At 46.7% G+C, this 21,010-nt stretch overlaps 1 protein-coding gene across 1 annotated transcript in view; it reads left to right on the top strand.

Moving 5' to 3' along the window:
• The first annotated feature begins 801 nt into the window (after window positions 1-801).
• The window catches only part of SRMS (src-related kinase lacking C-terminal regulatory tyrosine and N-terminal myristylation sites), a 41,953-nt gene continuing 21,744 nt past the window's right edge, over window positions 802-21,010 (top strand). The window contains exons 1-2 of the mRNA XM_063147082.1: window positions 802-1,387; window positions 16,533-16,654. Coding sequence (XP_063003152.1) covers window positions 1,032-1,387; window positions 16,533-16,654 — 478 coding nt within the window. The 5' untranslated portion in view covers window positions 802-1,031. The remainder of the gene's footprint in view (window positions 1,388-16,532; window positions 16,655-21,010) is intronic.

Below are 21,010 nucleotides of genomic sequence, written 5' to 3'. Positions count from 1 at the left end.
CAGGTGCTGCACACATACAAATGACATCTGCTAACGTTCCCTTTTCTATACAAGTGTTAAAGATACAGGAGCCCTGTCCTCCTTTTCACAGGGTCACCCTGCCTATGTATGAATGCTCAAATTGCACCATAACTTTGGAAATCTCTAACAGACTACAAAACCCATGATGCAGTGTGATTGGAGCCAAAGCCTATAAACATGGGAACATCTCTCTCTCACACACACACGAGAGAGAGAGAGAGAGAGAGAGAGAGAGAGAGAGATTGATTGATTGATTGATTGACTGATTTCTGGTCTTGCTGCATCACAGATTTTATAGGCGACTGTACTACACTTGTGAAAGCATATGTGAGACCAAATGGGGCCTTTGTAATATTATACGTAGACGTCACATTGGTAAGAATCAGAGCAGGTGGAATCTGTAAAAATACCACTGATCTCGTCCATCTTAACCCGTCCTATTTACCAGATTTTGGGAAATGTTCTATGCTTTATGCCAAACCCTGCCATTTGCCCCCCAAATGTTGCTTTTTAATATGCATATTTTAGATGGATTATAAATGACGCAACTGGCATCGTGTCAAAGAGAAGTAAATTCACACGCATTGTAAGCGACAGTGTGGAAATGAGTGCTAATTTGGGCGCAGCTCAGAACATGAGCAGAACAGGTCATTAAGCACACTCCAGCTGCGGCGGCCAAGACGGAAGTGTTGGCAGGCCTGAACGTATGCGTTCAGCCTGCAGCAAACTAGTTACACTTGATTGTCAAGTCTCACTTTTGGAACTTGGGAGTTCCCAACAGCCAACTCGCACGCACAAGTGCCGCAGCGCCGAGACAGCATCTCGTAGCTCTCCGTGTTGATTTGAGGCAGGGGTGAGCGTGTGCGACGACGGCACTCCGATATTAGCAGAACAGATGAAAAGGGCCGCCATGAGGGCTAGGTCACCTTGCTTCTTTTCTTCGCGAAGCCCTTTGGAATAGCACAACTGGGTCCTGCTTGAGAAATCCTCAGCGACGACGCACGTAAGAGATGGACCACTTCATCAGGAAACACTTGGCTTTCTTCAACACCTTCTGGAGCAAATGTCTGCCCAACGGCAGCCCAAATAGCCGCTCTCTGGAGTTCTGGGACCCGGAGCCAGGATCCCTCCACCCCACGCTGGAACCTGACCCTTCTGAGCCCGCTTCCTCCCTCTTTGGCGTGCTGTACGACTTCACAGCCAGGAGTGCGGACGAACTGAGCGTCAACAGAGGGGACAAGCTTTGTGTCCTCAGAGAAGAGGGAGGGTATGTCTTAGCAAGGCGGCTCTCTGGAGATCCAGATGTGGGCTACGTCCCGGCCAATTATATCAGCAAGCTCAGCCAGGAACCTGTGGCCCAACAGCTGTAAGTATCCGAATCTCTTAGGCTTGTTAGTTATCACCATAATTTAGAATTTGTTAAAACGTTTAAAATGTACTAGACGCTGTGCGATGTACGAGATTGCGGGGAAAGGGAATTTGTGGGGAGCGAAAGCTTCCAGAACAGAGAAAAAGTTCTTTATGGGACTAACACCACAGAGGAAGTTCTTTATGGGACTAACATAACAATCTCCAAACAGCACTGGAGAACTTCTTCCCACAGTGCATAGTTAAACTATGGAATTCCCTACCACAGGATGTAGTGATGGCCACCAATTTGGATGGTTGGATAAATTCCCAGAGGAGGTTATCAATGGCTACTGGTCCTGATGGTTATGTGCTACCTCCAATATCAGAGGCAGTAAGCCAATGTACCCCAGTTGCTGTGGAACATGAGTGAGAGGGTGATGTTGCACCTGTGTCCTGCTTGTGGGTTCCTGGTCAACAGCTGGTTGGCCACTGGGTGAACAGAGACTAGATGGACCCTTGGTCTGATCCAGCAGGGCTCTTCTGATGTCCTTATAACCCCACCTAGCATTTTCTTAGGGATTGTCTGAAAACAATTAATAGTTCAGGCAGCATTATTGAGAATAAGCAAGATGACTACAAGACTTGCTAAGCATCCCGTGCTGAGAGAAGCCATCGTCTTTATTATTGATTGACCAATTATCTTTATAAGGCACCTCTTGGCCCAAAAGCATCTTGATTTTGCTATTAATCCAATTCATTAAAAAAAAGTTTATAGCTAACCAAATGACCACCAAACGGAGCGGATATATCTGGTGAAAGCTGTGCTGGCTGACTGTTGCTCGTCCCTGTATGCCCACATTCTTTCTTCACTCTTTGCTTACCAGCCTGATAAAGAGAACAATGTTTGCATCTGTCTTTGGCGTGAAATGTTTTGTTTGCTCCTTAGGCAAATAGGTGGGAGATGTGGTTGGGGACTGGCTGGTGCTGTTGTCACTTAGGAGGCACTGATGGGCCCATAAATCAAAGGAAATTGGTGCTCCTCCCAAAACAGAAGGCATATTTGCAGGGCTCTGTCTGTACCCTAAGTAAAAAAAGCCTCAGGCTCCACAGATACCATCTTTGACCTTCCTCTCCCTCTCAGTTTTCTGCGGCAGTCAGGAATCAAAGGTAGATAGTCATATGGGACATTATTTATATATGCTTTATTGTACCGCATTCATCCCAACACTGAGACCCTTACAATGCATTTAGAGGCTATGTCTCAGCCAACTCAAGTTCAGATGATGCTCCGTCTCTCAGCCTAACTTGTCATGAGATGAAGCACTGTAAAGTATCTTTTCAACCCTAGAAAGTACCGTACAAATTATCCTACATAGATCAAAGTCACATCTGGCCTTCCAGACGTGTCAAACCTGTTTCGACTATACCTTCCAATGAAAATAGGGTCATTTCTGAGTGTGCATGTGGGCAGAGCGAGCGTTCCAGGGGATGGGGCCTAGCAGGTCAGTGGATGGAGTCAAAATAACAATAACAACAACAACAACATTTATATCTTGCCTTTTTACATCTTAAGGAACCCAAGGCAGTGTACATAATTCTCCTCTCCATTTTATCCTCACAACAACAACCCTGTGAGGTAGGTCGGGCTGAGAGTCTGTGACTGGTCCAAAGTCACCCAGTGAGTTTCCATGGCCGAGTGGGGACTAGAACCCGGATCTCCCGACTCCCAGTTCAACACTTTAGCCACTACGCCACGATAATCCAATGAAGACTCGTTGAGGCTCATATAAGGGATCATCCCAGAAACCTTTGCACTCATCACTGTGATTACTTTTGGTGCTAGGGCTGAACTTTGGCACATGGAAAGCAATAAACAAGAATGGAATACCCTTGAGCATGTGCAGTACGTACTTCCCTTGGCCCTGAGTAAATACAGCCTGCATACCTAGCATTAAAGAGTGAAGTCAGACAATGTTACATCCTTGAATGAACAAGCAGTAGAAGACACTTGGAGCATACTTGGAGACATCTGGCCTAGAGCAGGTGTCACTAGGTGTGTGTGGGTCAAGTGAAGGCAAAAGGGGACTTTCCTGTGCAAAAAAAATGGCACTGTCATCCTTAAGACTTATCCACTACTCTGCCAGCACTCAACATGAAGAGGAAGGAAGGACGGATGACAGCCTAAAAAAACACCCTGCCACTGCTGCTTTCTACCTGCTTCCTCCTCTCTGGCACTGCACACTGTTCCCCTATCACACCTTTACCCCATTGCTGGGGAGAAAAAGATGGGACCAACTTAAAGGCACCAAAGCAAGCTATTTTAGGCCAGGGATGGGCAGAAAGCAGATCTTGAGATGTTTGGAACTTTGGCTCCCAGAAGCCCCTGCCAGCATGGGCAAGAGTCAAGAATGCTGGGAGTTGAAGTCCAAACGTGAGATCTATTTTCTGCCCACGCTTGTTGTAAGCAACCATCTTGTTGCCCTGACAACAACAGCAAACACATCCTGTGGAAGTGGTGTCGGGGAAGAATCAAAGGGCGAGGGGATAGAGGGTGAGGGACTGTGGCAAGTGGCTAGAGGTCCTTCTCCACCCAAAGCATTGTCCGACCAGCCCACCAAATTAAATAGAGAATGGGGCCGGCCCCCTTGGGCCCCTGTTTACTGGTTCATTTGGCTTGGTGGCAGTGGTTAGGGAGAAGGTAATTTGTAAACAGTTCCAAAATCACCAGGTTCTGCCATGATCAACAAGGGTGACCAGAGGTAGAGGTGGATGGGAGCACACACTCAATAACTGTATGGAAGAGAAGAATTTGGCCAGTTCAGTTCATTGTGGGGGGAGAAAAGCTGCGTCTTCTGAAATTCAGCATTCGAGGATGATCAGGGCTCTGGAAACAAACCCCTATTATTTATTTATTTATTTATTTATTTATTTATTTATTACATTTTTATACCGCCCAATAGCCGAAGCTCTCTGGGCGGTTCACAAAAATTAAAACCATAATAAAACAACCAACAGGTTAAAAGCACAATTACAAAATACAGTACCAAAAGCACAACCAGGATAAAACCACACAGCAAAATTGATATAAGGTTAAAATACAGAGTTTGAACAGTAGAATTTAAATTTAAGTTAAAATTAAGTGTTAAAATACTGAGAGAATAAAAAGGTCTTCAGCTGGCGACGAAAGGAGTAGTGTAGGCGCCATGCGGACCTCTCTGGGGAGCTCATTCCACAACCGGGGTGCTACAGCGGAGAAAGCCCTCCTTCTAGTAGCCACCTGCCCTATGAGGAGGGACTAAAAGAACTGGGTATGTGTAGCCTTGAGAAGAGAAGATGGAGGGGAGACATGGTAGCACTCTTCAAGGACTTGAGAGGTTGTCACACAGAGGAGGGCCAGGATCTCTTCTCGATCATCCTAGAGTGCAGGACACGGAATCATGAGCTCAAGTTACAGGAAGCCAGATTCCGGCCGGACATCAGGAAAAACTTCCTGTCTGTTCAAGCAGTACAACAATGGAACCCATGAAATGGAACCAATGCTCTATGGAGGTCATGGGCTGTCCTACACCACAGGCATTCAAGATAGAGCTGGACAGCCATCTGACAGGTAGGCTTCAATGTGGATTCCTGCACTGAGAAGAGTGTTAGACTCGATGGCCTTGTAGGCCCCTTCCAGCTCTACTGTTCTACGATTCTATTCAAGATTCAAGAAATGCTTGACAATGTCCCTTCTAGTCTAGGTCTTGCAACTTTTATTGCTGTTGCTGTTGGCCTATTGCTCCTCTTTACCATTGGTTTGGTGGTGGCATTCTGCAAAATACTTCTCACGTTCAAGTGCCATTCATAAAATATATTCCCCTGGCAATGAGGAAAGGAAGTGGAGCAACTGTGTGAACAGGGTGATGGACCAGATGGACCCTTAGTCTGATCCATCAGGACTCTTGTTATGTTCTTATGTTCTAACTAGTAGGGGCATAGAGGCTGAATCAAAGGGTGGGGTGGGGGAATAGAGGACGATGAGCCTGGGGCAATATGTTGTAATACAATGGAGAGTAACAGAGGTTTTTGTTTGTTTAATTTAAAACATTTCTTAGGCTGCACTCCTATGTACACTCACCTGGGAGTTAATCCCACCAAATTTAAAGCATTTCTATGGCACTTTTTTCAAGTCAGTTTACAAGAACAGTTAATACAAATAGAACAGCCCATACAAACACATTCCTTTTATATTATATTATATTATATTATATTATATTATATTATATTAACTTATTTATTTATTACGTTTTTATACCGCCCAATAGCCGAAGCTCTCTGGGCGGTTCACAAAAATTAAAACCACGAAGCGCATAAAAACAACCAACAATTTACAAACACAAATACAAAATACAGTATAAAAAGCACAACCAGGATAAAACCGCACAGCAAAAATGGGTATTGGTTAAAATATGAGATTAAAACAGCAGAGTTTAAATTTAAGTTAAATTAGGTGTATGCATGGTGGTGATTCTGTAGCACAGCAACCGCCATGGACAAATCCCTGTCGGTTTCTGTGGCCGGGGGGGGGGGGGGGGGGAGTTGAAAGGGGGGGGTCTTTCTCTCTCTCTCTCCCCTTCCTTCTTTCCCTGCCATTGCGGTAGTTGTGTGCCCTTTTGGAGAGCAAGTTGAAGGAACGCGAGTTGTGTGTGCTTCATCCTGTGGATCTGCCCCAACACCCCACCTCTAAAACGTCCCACAGAAGACCATGCCACGTTCCCCCACCCCCACCCCGGACATTTTTTCTCATTCTAAAAGGCTAAAATACCTCTCCCAAGCCTTAGTTACTGACAGTAAGAGGTTTAAATTAAAATATGCCAGTATTTTTGGTATTTTCGCCCCCGAATCTTTTACCTTCGACCCTGCCCATGATTGGAGTGCTTGAATACAGATACCAGAAGGAGCATTTCCATGTATAAATTCAATAAGATGGAGATGTTAATTCTAATTTTATATATAATAAAAGTGCGTAAGTATAGGACTCACACCTCTTTTTAATGTCTAAAGAATTATTTTTGTATAAATGTGGCTCATTCTGGTGGAGGCGCTTTCAATCCTAGATTAATGAGGGTTCCAAGTTCTCCAAGTTTTGGGAGAGAGGTCTATCGGTTTGCTGATAAGTTTCTGTCCAGAATTAAGACACCATTTTTGATCTTAACAATTCAGAATTTGGAGGTGTGGAAAGCATATGCCAATTCGAAACATGAGAATTTGAATGATTATGTTTTGACAAGTACACTGAACATTTATGGAGTGAGAATGGTCTTCACAAAACTAATTTCAAATCTAATAACTTTACAGTGACAGACAAGTTCCTTCCCTGTTGCTAATTATAGGGTATAATAACAGTGGAGGAAGTACATTTACATTATGTACTACAAACAAAAAATATGCTAAACAGACAAATTTCCATATCAAATCAAAACCCACCCAGTCAATGGCTTGTAAGTGATGTGGTTGAAGCATGCAGGGTCAATGGCTAATGACATGTGAGGATGTTATGTGACCAGTTCCATGCTTGGCTGTTGTATGACTTCCCTAACCTGCTAGGTGAGGAACTGATTAATATGTGAGTGGACTGGTGTTGGCTTTTCAGTGAGACCCAGGTCATACTTGTAGAATCACAGAATCATAGAATAGCAGAGTTGGAAGGGGCCTACAAGGCCATCGAGTCCAACCCCCTGCTCAATGCAGGAATCCACCCTAACGCATCCCTGACAGAGGGTTGTCCAGTTGTTACATAACTTTAAGCCTGGACCCTGGCCGACAGCTGGTTGGCCACTGTGCGGACAGAATACTAGACCGGATGGACCCTTGGTCTGATCCAGCAGGGCACTTCTGGTGTTCTAAGCCCAAAATTTAAGCCTGCTGCACTCCAGATTTTTGGACTACAACTCTCAGCATTCATGGAAGTTGAAGTCCGAATATCTGGAGGGCACTAGGTTGGGGAAAGCTGGAATAGATGGATCTCTTCTACTTTAGGTGGGAATGGGATCACGACCCCTCTCCTCCCCCACCCCTGCAACCACCACGGTTTGATTGGCTACATCCTTCTTCCCCCTCCACACATTCTGCCTACACAGGTGAACGTTGGCTAATGGCAGAGCTTTGAAGACAATGAAATGGCACATCCTCTTCTAAATTTATAAGTTTTGCCTGTGCCATTTTCACCCCTCCTTCACTCTGTTTAAAATTGTCTTTTATTCCCCCCCCCCCCCGTTTTACTTCTTGTAAGGAAAACTATGCAGCCACTATTCTACCCAATTGCTCACTAAGACGTCATACAATGAAATATGCTTGAACATTAATTTAATTTCTGGCTATTCTGCACTGATTTCCTGGACATCAGGAAAAACTTCCTGAGTGTTAGAGCAGTATGACAATGGAACCAATGACCTAGGGAGGTGGTGGGCTCTCTCACACTAGAGCCCTTCGAGGCAGCTGTACAGCCATCAGTCAGGGATGCTTTGAGGTGGATTCCTGCATTGACCAGGGAGTTGAACTTGACGGCCTTATTGGCCCCTTCCAACTCTACTGTTCTATGATTCTATGACCCATCAGCAGAACAATTCTAGTGATGAGGCTGTCTTCATGCTAGAAACTGAAGAGAGTCCAACATTCCCATTTTAACTCTCCATGTGCTGCTTTTCTCTCTTTCCCACCCTCTGCTTCCATCTTCAATACATGCATACTGACTTCTCTTCCTGGGCAGTTCCTCTAAATCCCCTCTCTTCTCCAGATGTGGGCTGCTCTCCATTCTCAAATCCCAAAGGAGAGACTCACAACCTGCACCTTTGAAATGCCACAGGCCTATTAGCAACAAAGTATGCTAAAATGTTTGTTTATTGTTAAATTATTTGCTGCACTTTTGTTCCACTTCTCAGACAATTATTGTCTCCGAAAGTGGCCTACATCAATTAAAAGAGGGAGGGAGGGAGGGAGGGAGGGAGGGAGGGAGAGGCGGGCCCTGCCCTAAAACTTACAAACTAAGGCCTAGGCTGTTTCTACACCTGCCCTTTTTGCTGGGATCATCCCTGTGCATGCAAATGACACATAGGGGAACCCGGGAGCAGGCAGGGATGATCCCTCCATTTTCCCAGGATAATCCTTAGGGCAGCCTTCCTCAACCTGGGGCGCTCCAGATGTGTTGGACTGCATCTCCCAGAATGCCCCAGCCAGCTGGCTGGGGCATTCTGGGAGTTGTAGTCCAACACATCTGGAGCGCTCCAGGTTGAGGAAGGCTGCCTTAGGGTGACCATATGAAAAGGAAGACAGGGCTCCGGTATCTTTAACAGTTGTATTGAAAAGGAAATTTCAGCAGGTGTCATTTGTATATATGGAGAACCTGGTGAAATTTCTTCAGCACAACAGTTAAAACTGCAGGTGCCCTGCCCTCTTTTAAATCTGGTCACTCTAGTATAGCTCCTGCACTTTAACTGTTGCAATGCAGAGAGAATTTCACCAGGTTCTCTCTATATACAAATGTAGGATGACCATATGGAAAGGAGGACAGGGCTCCTGTAACTTTAACAGTTGCATAGAAAAGGGGATTTCAGCAGGTGTCATTTGTATATATGGAGAACCTGGTGAAATTCCCTCTTCATCACAACAATTAAAGCTGCAGGAGCTATACTAGAGTGACCAGATTTAAAAGAGGGCAGGGCACCTGCAGCTTTATGAAGAGAAAATTTCGCCAGGTTCTCCATATATACAAATGACACCTGCTGAAATTTCCTTTATAATACAACTGTTAAAGATACAGGAGCCCTGTCCTCCTTTTCATCGGGTCACCCTACCTTAGGTGTAGAAAGGGCCCTAATCTACACCAAACAGGATATTGCACTATGAAAGCAGTATATGAAAGGCAGGAGCCACACTACTGCTTTATAGAAGTATCGAAGTGCACTGACAACTATTGGGGTCCATTGACACATACCGTACATCACTTTCATACTGCTTTCATAGCGCTATATCCTGCTTGGTATAGATTAGGCCTTAATGACAGGACACACCATTGTTTACCTTCTCCACTCCATATGCCTTGGCTGATGGTGCCCCATGCCTTCCCTAAGGGGTCTGCCATCCAGTGTGACAAACATTTGGTTAGGGACATATGAATGAAGAAGGCTTGATGGAGGAGGAACCAATGAGCGATGAAAATTTTGCTCCTCCATGCTGGAGGCCTAGGTATTTTCTCCAACATATTCTCCAACAGAATGGAAGGACGCGCCCAGTCACACACACAATATGATGTGTTCTTTGATGAGACTATGGATCCAGAGCTCTACACAGTTGTTGGTAACTCAAGTTACAGGGTTATATACAGCTGATGGGCGGGGTGGGGGGGTTGAACACAGGCCTGCCGCAGGCTTTCCCCTCACGCAGGAGAGAAAGCTGGAGGCTGGATTCTACTAAAGAAGGTATAGTAAATTCACTGGGCCCAGATAAATGTTTATCTGGGCCCGATGAACTGCATCCAAGAGTAATGAAGGAGCTAGCGGAAGAACTCTCAGAACCTTTGTCTATTATCTTTGCAAAATCATGGAAGACGGGTGAGGTGCCGGACAACTGGAGGAGGGCTAACGTTGTCCCTATCTTCAAAAAGGGCAAAAAGGAGGAACCTGGGAACTACAGACCAGTCAGTCTGACATCCATCCCTGGGAAAATTCTGGAGCAGATTATAAAGAAGTCAATCTGTAAACACCTTGAAATCAATGCGGTGATTACTAGAAGCCAACATGGATTTGTCAGGAACAAATCCTGTCAGACTAATTTGATCTCATTTTTTGATAGGATAACCTCCCTTGTGGACTGTGGGAATGCTGTGGATGTCATATATCTTGACTTCAGCAAAGCTTTTAACAAAGTACCACATGACATTCTGATTAACAAACTAGCTAAAAGTGGGCTAGATGGAACACCTATTAGGTGGATCCACAGTTGGCTACAGAATCGGACTCAAAGAGTACTTATCAATGGAACCTTCTCAAACTGGGGAGAGGCAACGAGTGGGGTGCCGCAGGGCTCAGTCCTGGGCCCAGTGCTCTTCAACATTTTTATTAATGATTTGGACGAGGAGGTGCAGGGAACGCTGATCAAATTTGCAGATGACACCAAATTGGGTGGGATAGCTAATACCCTGGAAGACAGAAACAAACTTCAAAGTGATCTTGATAGGCTGGAGTGCTGGGCTGAAAACAACAGAATGAAATTTAATAGGGATAAATGCCAAGTTCTACATTTAGGGAATAGAAACCAAATGCACAGTTACAAGATGGGGGACACTTGGCTCAGCAATACTACAAACGAGAAAGATCTTGGAATTGTTGTAGATCACAAGCTGAATATGAGCCAACAGTGCGATATGGCTGCAAGAAAAGCAAATGCTATTTTGGGCTGCATTAATAGAAGTATAGCTTCCAAATCACGTGAGGTACTGGTTCCTCTCTATTCGGCCCTGGTTAGGCCTCATCTAGAGTATTGCGTCCAGTTCTGGGCTCCACAATTCAAGAAGGACGCAGACAAGCTGGAGCGTGTTCAGAAGAGGGCAACCAGGATGATCAGAGGTCTAGAAACAAAGCCCTATGAAGAGAGACTGAAAGAACTGGGCATGTTTAGCCTGGAGAAGAGAAGATTGAGGGGAGACAGGATAGCACTCTTCAAATACTTAAAAGGTTGTCACACAGAGGAGGGCCAGGATCTCGTCTCGATCCTCCCAGAGTGCAGGACACGGAATAACGGGCTCAAGTTAAAGGAAGCCAGATTCCGGCTGGACATCAGGAAAAACTTCCTGACTGTTAGAGCAGTGCGACGGTGGAATCAGCTACCTAGGGAGGTTGTGGGCTCTCCCACACTAGAGGCATTCAAGAGGCAGCTGGACAACCATCTGTCAGGGATGCTTTAGGGTGGATTCCTGCATTGAGCAGGGGGTTGGACTCGATGGCCTTGTAGGCCCCTTCCAACTCTGCTATTCTATGATTCTATGATTCTATGTTTATAGATTGTACAGGAGGTTCTGTACTGTTCTCTCTCTCTCTCTCTCTCTCTCTCTCTCTCTCTCTCTCTCTCTCTCTCTCTCTCTCTCTCTCTCACACACACACACACACACACAAACACACACACTTTGTGAAGTAGAGAACATTCCTTCCTGTTTCCTAACTTAACTTCTGCATGTGCACTCAAAACAAGATGTATCAACCAGCCCACCCACCTAGATAGAGTCCCGGGAGAAGTTTTAATATGCTGTTTTCCTTGATTACATGGGGAAAGGCAGGCCACTGGGATTTGCTTTGCTTAGGTCTTTCACCATGCATTCATTAACACAATTAAGATCCGGTAGAGCCAAAATTGCAGGAGGATTCGGCCATAATGATCTTAATGGAATGCCTTCAAAGCGTCCAAAGCAGTTTAAAAACCTTGAACAGCTGTGTTATTAAGTTTTTAAGAAACTGATGAGAAATTGTGGACCAGACAGCGAGGGTGGGTACTGACAAATCACCAAAAAAGAGGAAACGCATCATCAGAAGAGGGGACACACACAAAGATTTGCATCAAATTTGCATATGCCAATTCATATGTACAGATGCAAGTTTAGAAATAATTATAATTTAAATAGAAATGCAATACATCTCTCGCTAGTGTGGAAGACTGTGTGTGCCTGCCTGTTCAACCTGCTGTCCAGGGGGTTGTCTTCATGGGGTTTTCCCTGCGGCTTGGATGTGTCGTGAGGTCATTTGCAGCACATGACATCATGGCTGGAAAAGCTGCAGTATCGGAGAGTCATTTTACTCAGTTCTTTTTAGTTAAAACGGCTCTCAGCCGCTTGCCCTTCAATGTGCCCCTGTGCCTCCACATTAAGTCCTGGGCATGCTTGTGATCTGGCTGTGATGTGGGCTGCCCCTTCCCCCGTTCACTCCTTCTCGTAGCGTTCCTCTTGAGAGACCTCTATTTGTTTCTTTCTTGCTGCGATAATTTGGTACTATGATGTAGTGTTAACTCCGGAGCTGCACAGCTTCAGAGTTGCGAAGAGGGAGCTGCGTTAATTCGCTCCTCTGATGGATCTCTTCTCGATCCTCCCAGAGTGCAGGGCACGGAATAACGGGTTCAAGTTAAAGGAAGCCAGATTCCAGCTGGACATCAGGGAAAACTTCCTGACTGTTAGAGCAGTACGACAATGGAATCAGTGAGTGGGCTCTCCCACACTAGCTCCGAAGCCGCGCAGCTCCAAAGTTAGGAGGTGCGGTAATTCGTTTCTCTGATGTAAATTTAGGTCTGGTGCAATACTTTTTGGAATGGTGCTTATTTGCGCTGGTGGGGTGCTCTCATGGGAAGCCAGTATTCCAGGTTAGTTGCTCCCTATTCTTATTCATAAAGCCGTAGTGCCTGGAGAGGGGAGGGGGTAACAGTGCTCTCTCCTTGATGACGTTGGTTCTATTCCGTCTGCCCCCCACCCTGGAAGTATGTTTTTTCAGGCACTGAAAAGCCGGGTTTTAGGGACAGCTGGCTCCACCATGTAACACTGACGGAGCACAGCTGATTTCTGCACACTGCAGAGAATACCAACAGTGCGCACTCCTCCCGTGCTCGTGAAGATGGAGGCCAGGTGCTAATTGTTGCTGGGCAACAGTTCTTATTGTTCTTTAATTGGAATCGGACAAGGCAGCCCTTCAAACTGAGGACCGTTCTGTGTAAAAGAGCACACAGGGCTACCCTGAAAGACATGCAAGGTCTCTGAATTTGGTGGAACCCAGACATTATTTATGAAAAAAGTGAAGGTCAGAAATCTTCCAAGAGTTTTCCAGTACACATGTCCCAGAACAGGGCTTCTCTCTCTTTAAGAGCTCTGAGCAGCGGTGACCTGTATTTTCAGTGCAGACTGCACACCGCTTGGCTGCAAGTGAGCAGGCCTGCCAAGGTGGGTTGCTGCCTGATGTGCGTTGTTGCCACCTCCCTGCCTCACCCCACCCTGCCCTGTGAACCAGCACACCTGCCTGCCTGCCCCATGCAATGACCTACCCGCATGCCTGCCCTGTGCACCTACCCCATGCTTCGGCTGCCCCGGTGGGATGCCTAACAGGAGGCACATGGCCAGCAAGACGAAGAAGCGGTGAGTGCAGGCGGCACCAGTTGCCCAAGCAAGCAGCCCAGGTGGCCAGGAGGTGCCTGAGCGAGTGGCCACCTCTTGGCCCCGCTGCCCACCTGCCCACCTCCCAAAAGCCCGGACCGCCCACCTGAACAGCCAGCGGTGCACTTACAGCGTGCCGCTCCCTGGCTTGCCCGCCTTGCCTGGAAGTCGTGCATCTTGCGAGACTTCCGGGATGAGGTGTCTGATGTCTCACGAGAGGCGGGCAAGCCAGGCCAGGGAACGGCCCGCTGTGTCCTGTTCGACCTCACTGCCTCCTGTTCAGGCAAGTGACTGGAACAGGAGGCAGAGGGACGGAGGTAAGTGTGCTGCTGGCTACCCAGGCAGGCTGTCCAGGTGGGCAGGAGGCATGCAGGTGGGTGGCAAGAACAAGAGGTGGCCGCTCACTCGGGCACCTATTGGCCGGCCAGGCTACTTGCTTGGGCAGCTGGTGCTGGCTGCGCTCACCACTTCTTCATCCCACTGGCCACACGCATGTGGGCAGGCCTGCCGACTGCCCAAATGAGAAGTCCAGGTGGGTGGTAGCCTGAGAGAGTGGCCCTTTCTTGGTCCTGCTGGCACCACCACACCGCCCCCGCTGCTCTTCCCAAATTTTGCCGCCTGATGTGCCTGCATCAGGCTGCTTCAGGGAAGGCCGGCCCTGCAAGCGAGAGCCTAGTTCACACAATACTGGGCCTGGGCTGCTCTTGCACAGGGGCCTGTAGCAGCCTGTGCAGGATCAAGCCTAATCTAGCCAGCAAGAAGGCGGAGGGTGGAACAAAGGCTACTATAGGTCTCTGCCAAGACATACAAGTGCTGCTCCTGTGTTGCATGAACTAGGGCTTATATACCTCTTCTTAGTTACTAACCAAGAAGATAATTTGAGGCCAGTTCCTGGGGAAGTTCTGATTCTCTCATAAGTCCTAGAAACAGAAAATGTGGCTGTTCTGGACAGAGCATTGTGTCTGTTGCTAGGCGACACAACGTCTAAGGCACTCCATCACAGACAAGGCCACAAAGTCCTCCGTGATACCCACCTCTCATGGTTGTTACTAAACCACACAAAAATGGAGATCCTTTTCTTATTCCATCCCACAAAGACTCTGCAGTCTTTGTGGGATGGAACACCTCTGACGTCATACACCCAACCATCACCAGTCTTAAAAATCTCTTCACTGGCTGCCAATTAGTTTTCGGGCGAAGTATAAAGTGTTGGTTATTACCTTTAAAGCCCTACATGGTTTGGGTCCAGGCTACCTGCGGGGGATCGCCTTCTCCCGTACAATCCACCCCACACACTTAATGGCCCCAGGGAGAGATTTCATCAATCTGATGAATGTAACATGCCAAGGGTTAAAAGATGGCTTCTCTGGCTACAAGTGGCTACATGCCAGATTTGCATTCTTTAGTGGTGGACATCATGTCCTAGCAGACAAAGGGAAAAGCTTTCGACCAATAGAGCATCGAATGTAACCTATGACTCATTGAGATTGTGCACCTTGACTTGAAAATTGAATGTAACTTAACTTGCTAATCCAGAACTGACCAATAGAAGGGTTAGAAAGAGACTAACACCCTCTTGTAGTCAAGGCCTATATTAGGGTGACCATGTTTTGGAAACCAAAAAGGAGGACAACATGGTCACCCCCCAAGGAGGCGTGAGATTCCTTTGTTCTGGGCGCCTCCATTTTATGGAACCGGAGCGCGCCCCCATACTGCAGTATTGGAAGTAAATGGACTAAGTGTATTCTCCAGCCTCGTCTGTTTGATTGGCTGTTAATGCGCCGGGGAAGCGGGCTTTTAAATCCCTGGTTAAGGGACAACACACTCAGGTCCTCTGGGAAGGGTTTACTCAAATCATCCACAACTAGGCTGACAACCGTTACCCAGAGGACCATGTCTTCTGCCGCTCCCAGACTGTGGAACGGCCTGCCGGGAGAGATCCGCCAGCTTAACCGTCTTTCTGAATGTGCAGCCTGCATGAATGTGCAACCTGTCATACGTGGCCATATGTAGCCCAGTTCTTTATGTTAATGCCTGATCACTGATAACGCAGAAGAGGGAGAAAATGGAGAAGTGCTTGTAACGCAAATGAGCAAGCTGATTGGTTTAAAGACCCTGAGCATATGTGCGAAAACAAGAAGGAAAAGGTTTCACACTGTGGCTTGGGAAATCCCCTTCCCTTCTGCTCTCAGTTTCTCCTTTGTAAAATGAATGTGTTGACATAGCTGTCAACCCTCACAGAAGGGCTGTTGGGAGAACTGGAATGTGGAAACTTCATTACCGACTTATCTTATAAGGAAGGTTATGAATCAACCGGAGAAACTGTAAACTGATAGAAAGTGGTGAAGGAAGTTTGCGGGGAAACAACCCTTTCCTTTTTAGGCTTAACCATAGTTCACCTCCTCCCATAATGCAATGGATTGAGTAAACAACGTTATCAACATTTGAACGGGTGTTATATAGGTGCGACTTGCGAGTGGGTAAATGCTTGCCTATATGGTCTGCTTTTTTGGAAACCTATGCATAACTATCTCCCTTTTTTTCTTTTTCAATGAATGGTATACCTGACGGGGGAAATAACGATATTCCTATATATGTAATGGTTTGTTTGTTTTTCTTTTTTACGATTTATTTTCTGTGGTTTTGTTAATCTTCACAATAAAAAAAGAGAGAGAAAACCACCATAGTTTTCTATGCACGCTAGCAGTGAACTCCCGCCCAACCCCACAAATGCCTGTTTTGCCCCACCCCTTATAAGTTGCTATACTAGAGTGACCAGATACAAAGGAAGACAGGGCTCCTGCAGCTTTACTCCTGTGATGAAGAGGGAATTTCACCAGGTGCTGCACGGATACTGGCTGAAATTCCCTTTTCTAGGCAGCAGTTAAAGATACAGGAGCCCTGCCCTCTTTTTCATAGGGTCACCCTAGATATGGCCTATGGGCATGAGATGCCGCACTCTTGGTTTATCCCACCTTACGTCTGTCACTTTCCTTTTCAGTTGGTACATAAGTGGGATCAGCAGAAACAAGGCCAATCACCTCCTCCTCTCGCCTCCGAATCGCCATGGCTCCTTCCTCATCCGAGACAGTGAGAGTAACAGAGGCGAATACTCTCTGTCAGGTAACTGACACATCTTACACTGTCCACTCTATGGGCATATCTATGTTACAGTCTTAAACCAGTTTAATCAGCCAAGGCTTCCCCCAGGGAAGCAGGGGAAATATGATTCTATGTGAGAGTTCTCCGTGCTTTCACCAAGCTGCATTTTTCAGAGTTTCTTGGAGAAAGAAAATTCAGCCATAACAGATTAATATTGTTTTCAGAGAATGCTTGAAGTTAACAGAAGGTGTCAAAATCTGTATACTGCTGATTGAAGATAAGAGCTTTCCCCTGCAGGGGACGGGGTGGAGCCTGTGGAAGAAACTACCAGGACAGAAGGGAACCTCGAGGGACCAGTGTGGTGTAGTGGCTAGAGTGTCAGATTGGGAGTCAGGAAATCCAGATTCTAGTCCCCACTCGGCCATGGAAGATCACTGGGTGACTTTGGACCAGTCACAGACTCTCAGCCCAACCTACTTCACAGGGTTGTTGTTGTGAGGATAAAAATGGAGAGGAGGAGGGTTATGTATGCTGCCTTGAGTTCCTTGGAGGAAAACGGCAGGATATAAATGTAATAAATTATATATGGCCCACGGGCCAGAGGTTCCCCATCACTGCTGTATAGCATAGAAGTGTTCAATTTCTGCAATGTAATATGCTGTCCATCTTGTCCTGGTCTTCCCTTGCCTCGGATGAAACTCAAAGCTGATTTAGATGAGATGTGGAGTGCGGAACACATACCAATCAGGGTCGTACCTGGCTTAACGGGGTCTTAATCCTTTTGCATGCGCTGGGAACTCTTGCATACCCATGTGGCATTCTTGCTGTTTCCAGGCCATAGACTGTTGAGTGCAAACACTGTGCATATAGAGGAGACGTGTGTGGATTAAAACCCCATTGAACAACACAGTGGCCCCGTTCAGATGACACGCTAAACCATGCTGCTTAACCACAAAATGGTTAACGGAATGCTTAGCCATGGTTAACGGTGTTATCTGACACACGTTTTCCCTAACCATCTGCCCCGTTAACCACATTGTGGTTAGGCTCACTAACCATGTTGTGCAACATGGCTAGCATCACTAACCATGGCTAAAAGTGTTGTCTGACACGTGTCTGTGGTTAAGGGGCCGTGGTTAAGGCATAGAGCTTGCAGTACAGAGTTGCCTAACTAGGCGGGCCGCTCTAGCCAGCAGGCTCCATGGCTGCTCTGAACTGCTGATTGATAAGCTCGCTGTGGCTGCCTTTCATGTTTCACATTAGCTTTTTGGAGCGATTTTTGCTCTTCTTAGCAGAGTGTGCTTACAGTAGATTTTTTAAAATCCCTGCTTGCAATTTCCCCACATGAAGCATCCGTTTCTCCTACCTCGTTGAAGCGCCAATACGCCCCTCAGGTTCTGATTACTATGGCGGCGCTGCCTGATGACGCAGCTAGCGCAGCCGTCCAGGAAGGCTTCCTCTTCCACTGTGATGACTATAGAGGTCTAACAGGCATGGCGATGCAGAAAGCAAAGGAACTGCTCTCTAAACGGGTCGATGCATGCATGTAATTGCTGATTACATGTTGTTTTCAAATGGATACTGTTGTTGTTTTTATACTGTTTTTATGTTTTTAAAATTTTTGTATACTTTTAATGTTTACTATTTTTAATTGTTGTAAACCGCCCAGAGAGCTTCGGCTGGGGGGCGGTATATAAATGTAATAAAATAAATAAATAAAATAAATAAATTTCATTGGTGCCTGCTCTAAAATGATGCCCGTAACTGCCAGGGATCCTAGTGCAAGGCTGCTGGGAGACAGGGTGGATCAGCTGGAGGAATCAGGTGCTCCACTAATAGGGTGACCATATGAAAAGGAGGACAGGGCTCCTGTATCTTTAACAGTTGAATAGAAAAGGGAATTTCAGCAGGTGTTGTTTGTATGCATGCAGCACCTGGTGAAATTCCCTCTCCATCACAACAGTTAAAGATGCAGGAGTATAGCTAGTATGTCCAGATACAAAAGAGGGCAGGGGTCCTGCAGCTTTCACTGTTGTGATGAAGAGGGAATTTCACCAGGTTCTCCATATATACCAATGACACCTGCTGAAATTCCCTTTTCTAGGCAACTGTTAAAGATACAGGAGCCCTGTCCTCCTTTTCATTTGGTCACCCTATCCACTAACCACTTTGTGGTTAGTGTGTGGTTAAGGAAAACTTAACCACAAAAGGATTTAGAAGTGTTTTCTGCAAGCATTCCGTATATGGTTAGCGTTAACCACAGCAGAACATGGTTAAGCTAACCTCAAAGCCCAGAGTGTCGTCTGAACCAGGCCAATAGGTGACGTGAAACACTGAACAGGCAAGTGTATTTGTTTACATGCTCCAGAACTTGTATAAATCAGCCCCAGATTGCTACGTAGCAGTGACAAAGTGGTACATTTTCACGTGTTGGTGCTCATCATACAGGCCTCATAGCCACACCCTCAGGCGGTGTGTCTCTCTGTGTGTGTATGCATATACACACCTATACAAACATACACACACATACCGTATACTGCTTTTCTATTGTGTATTCATTTGTTTTCATTTCATTTCTATACCGCCCAATAGCCAAAGCCCTGTGAAGTCAATGATGCTTGCTTCTGACTTCATAAGTTCAAGTTGCAAAACTCTCTGAGCTTTAATAAAAGATCTTCCTCCAGCTGAAATGAAACCCGTGGCTTTTAATTAGGAATGCAAACAATCTTGCCTCCGCTTGATTATTTTCCTCATCCCCCTGACTTCCTCTATGCTAATCTGTCACAATCAACAGCAAAACCTGAAAGCCTTGTTACCTTGTTATCAACTCTTGCCAAAACAAGGAAGAACTGTCAATTACTCTGGCTCTTGAGTAGATGACGTTATCTCTCCTGCTACAACCCCCCTGTATTCCCCCTGTGCTATACCACTGCTCACTAAGCAGGATAGGAGAATTTAGCAGAGTTGATGCAAGAGAAAACCATAGATTCACCTGATTTGATTTTAAATTGACCATAAACACACTTTTTAACATTTCACAGCTGGAAAAAAGGGCACTTGTTATTTGTAACACCCCTATAATTACACCATTGACCATCACTTTCTGAGTAGCCCTCCTCACACATGGGCCTAATCTACACCAAGCAGGATATTGGTATGAAAGTGGTATAGAAAAGGTGGGTTATAGAAGTATGAAAGCAGTATATGGTCTGTGGGCCTTCCTAGACGAGGCCTTCTGTCCCGGCTTCCCTGCTGTGCGTCCAGATGACGCACAGGGGAATCCGGAGACAGGCCGCGCTGAGGCCTCCTCCAACGCGCCATAAGCGAATTCGCTTATGGCGCGCCTTTTCCCCAGCTCCGGCCTCAGGCCGGAGCTGGGGAACGTCTAGGGACTTCCGCAGCTTTTCGCGGCTCCTCGCTTACTCATAGGAGCGCTGTGCCCATCGGCGGGGGGGGCGAAGGCTGGGAGGGTGGGTGCCAGGGTGGGTGGCACAGGGGGAGGGCGGGTGCGATCGCGCTGCGCGCCGCCCAGGCAATGCTTCGCATGGGGCGGCATTGCCCGGGCAATGCCACCTCATGCCAGGCATTGCCCGGGCTTGGGCGGCGTGATCGCACCCGTCCTCCCCCCGTGCCACCCACCCTGGCACCCACCCTCCCAGCCTTCCCCCCCCCCCCCCGTAAAAAAAAAAACCAACAACACTTACCTTGTCCGCCGTCTTCGGGCCGCACCTGGCCCCTTTAAAATAATAAAAAAATGGTGGACGCCGCAGGGACACGACGTCCCTACGCGTCCGCCGTGTGGTAGCCTGGGGGAGGCGCGCTAACATTAGCGCGCCTCGGCCCCGCCTCCCTGCCGGCTTAAGCCGGCAGGTCTAGCAAGGCCCTGTGTCAATGGGCCCCAACAGTTGTCAGTGCACTTCAATACCACTATAAAACAGTAGTGTGGCTCCTGCCTTTTATATACCACTTTCATAGTGCAATATCCTGCTTGGTATCAAGCTTCATCCCACGTACCTGCTTCCCTCGAATTATCCCCGTAGCGCTAAACTTTCGGTGTTGTTGTTGCTACTGGGCGGCAGCGATCCTTTGCATACCAGGAAGTGAGTTTAAGGGGGGAAATGTAAAAAAAAATCATAAAAAATCAACAGATGATCCCCAGGCAGGATCTACACTACTGCTTTAAAGCGCTTTGACAACTGTTGGGACCCAGGACACACTCCATATACTGTTTTCAAAACTGTTATAAAGCGCTTTAAAGCAGCAGTGTAGATCCGGCCCCAATCCAATTCATATTTGATATGTTTAAAGCTCTCCTTAATATCTATTACTGTGCCGATTTTGATGTCTTTATATTTAAAGCTTATGCAGATGTAACTA

Source organism: Elgaria multicarinata, chromosome 1 (assembly GCF_023053635.1).
Source record: "Elgaria multicarinata webbii isolate HBS135686 ecotype San Diego chromosome 1, rElgMul1.1.pri, whole genome shotgun sequence".
Taxonomy (NCBI): Eukaryota; Metazoa; Chordata; class Lepidosauria; order Squamata; family Anguidae; genus Elgaria; species Elgaria multicarinata.
The sequence above is the reverse complement of the archived record's forward strand: the minus strand, read 5'-3'. Positions and strand labels throughout refer to the sequence as shown.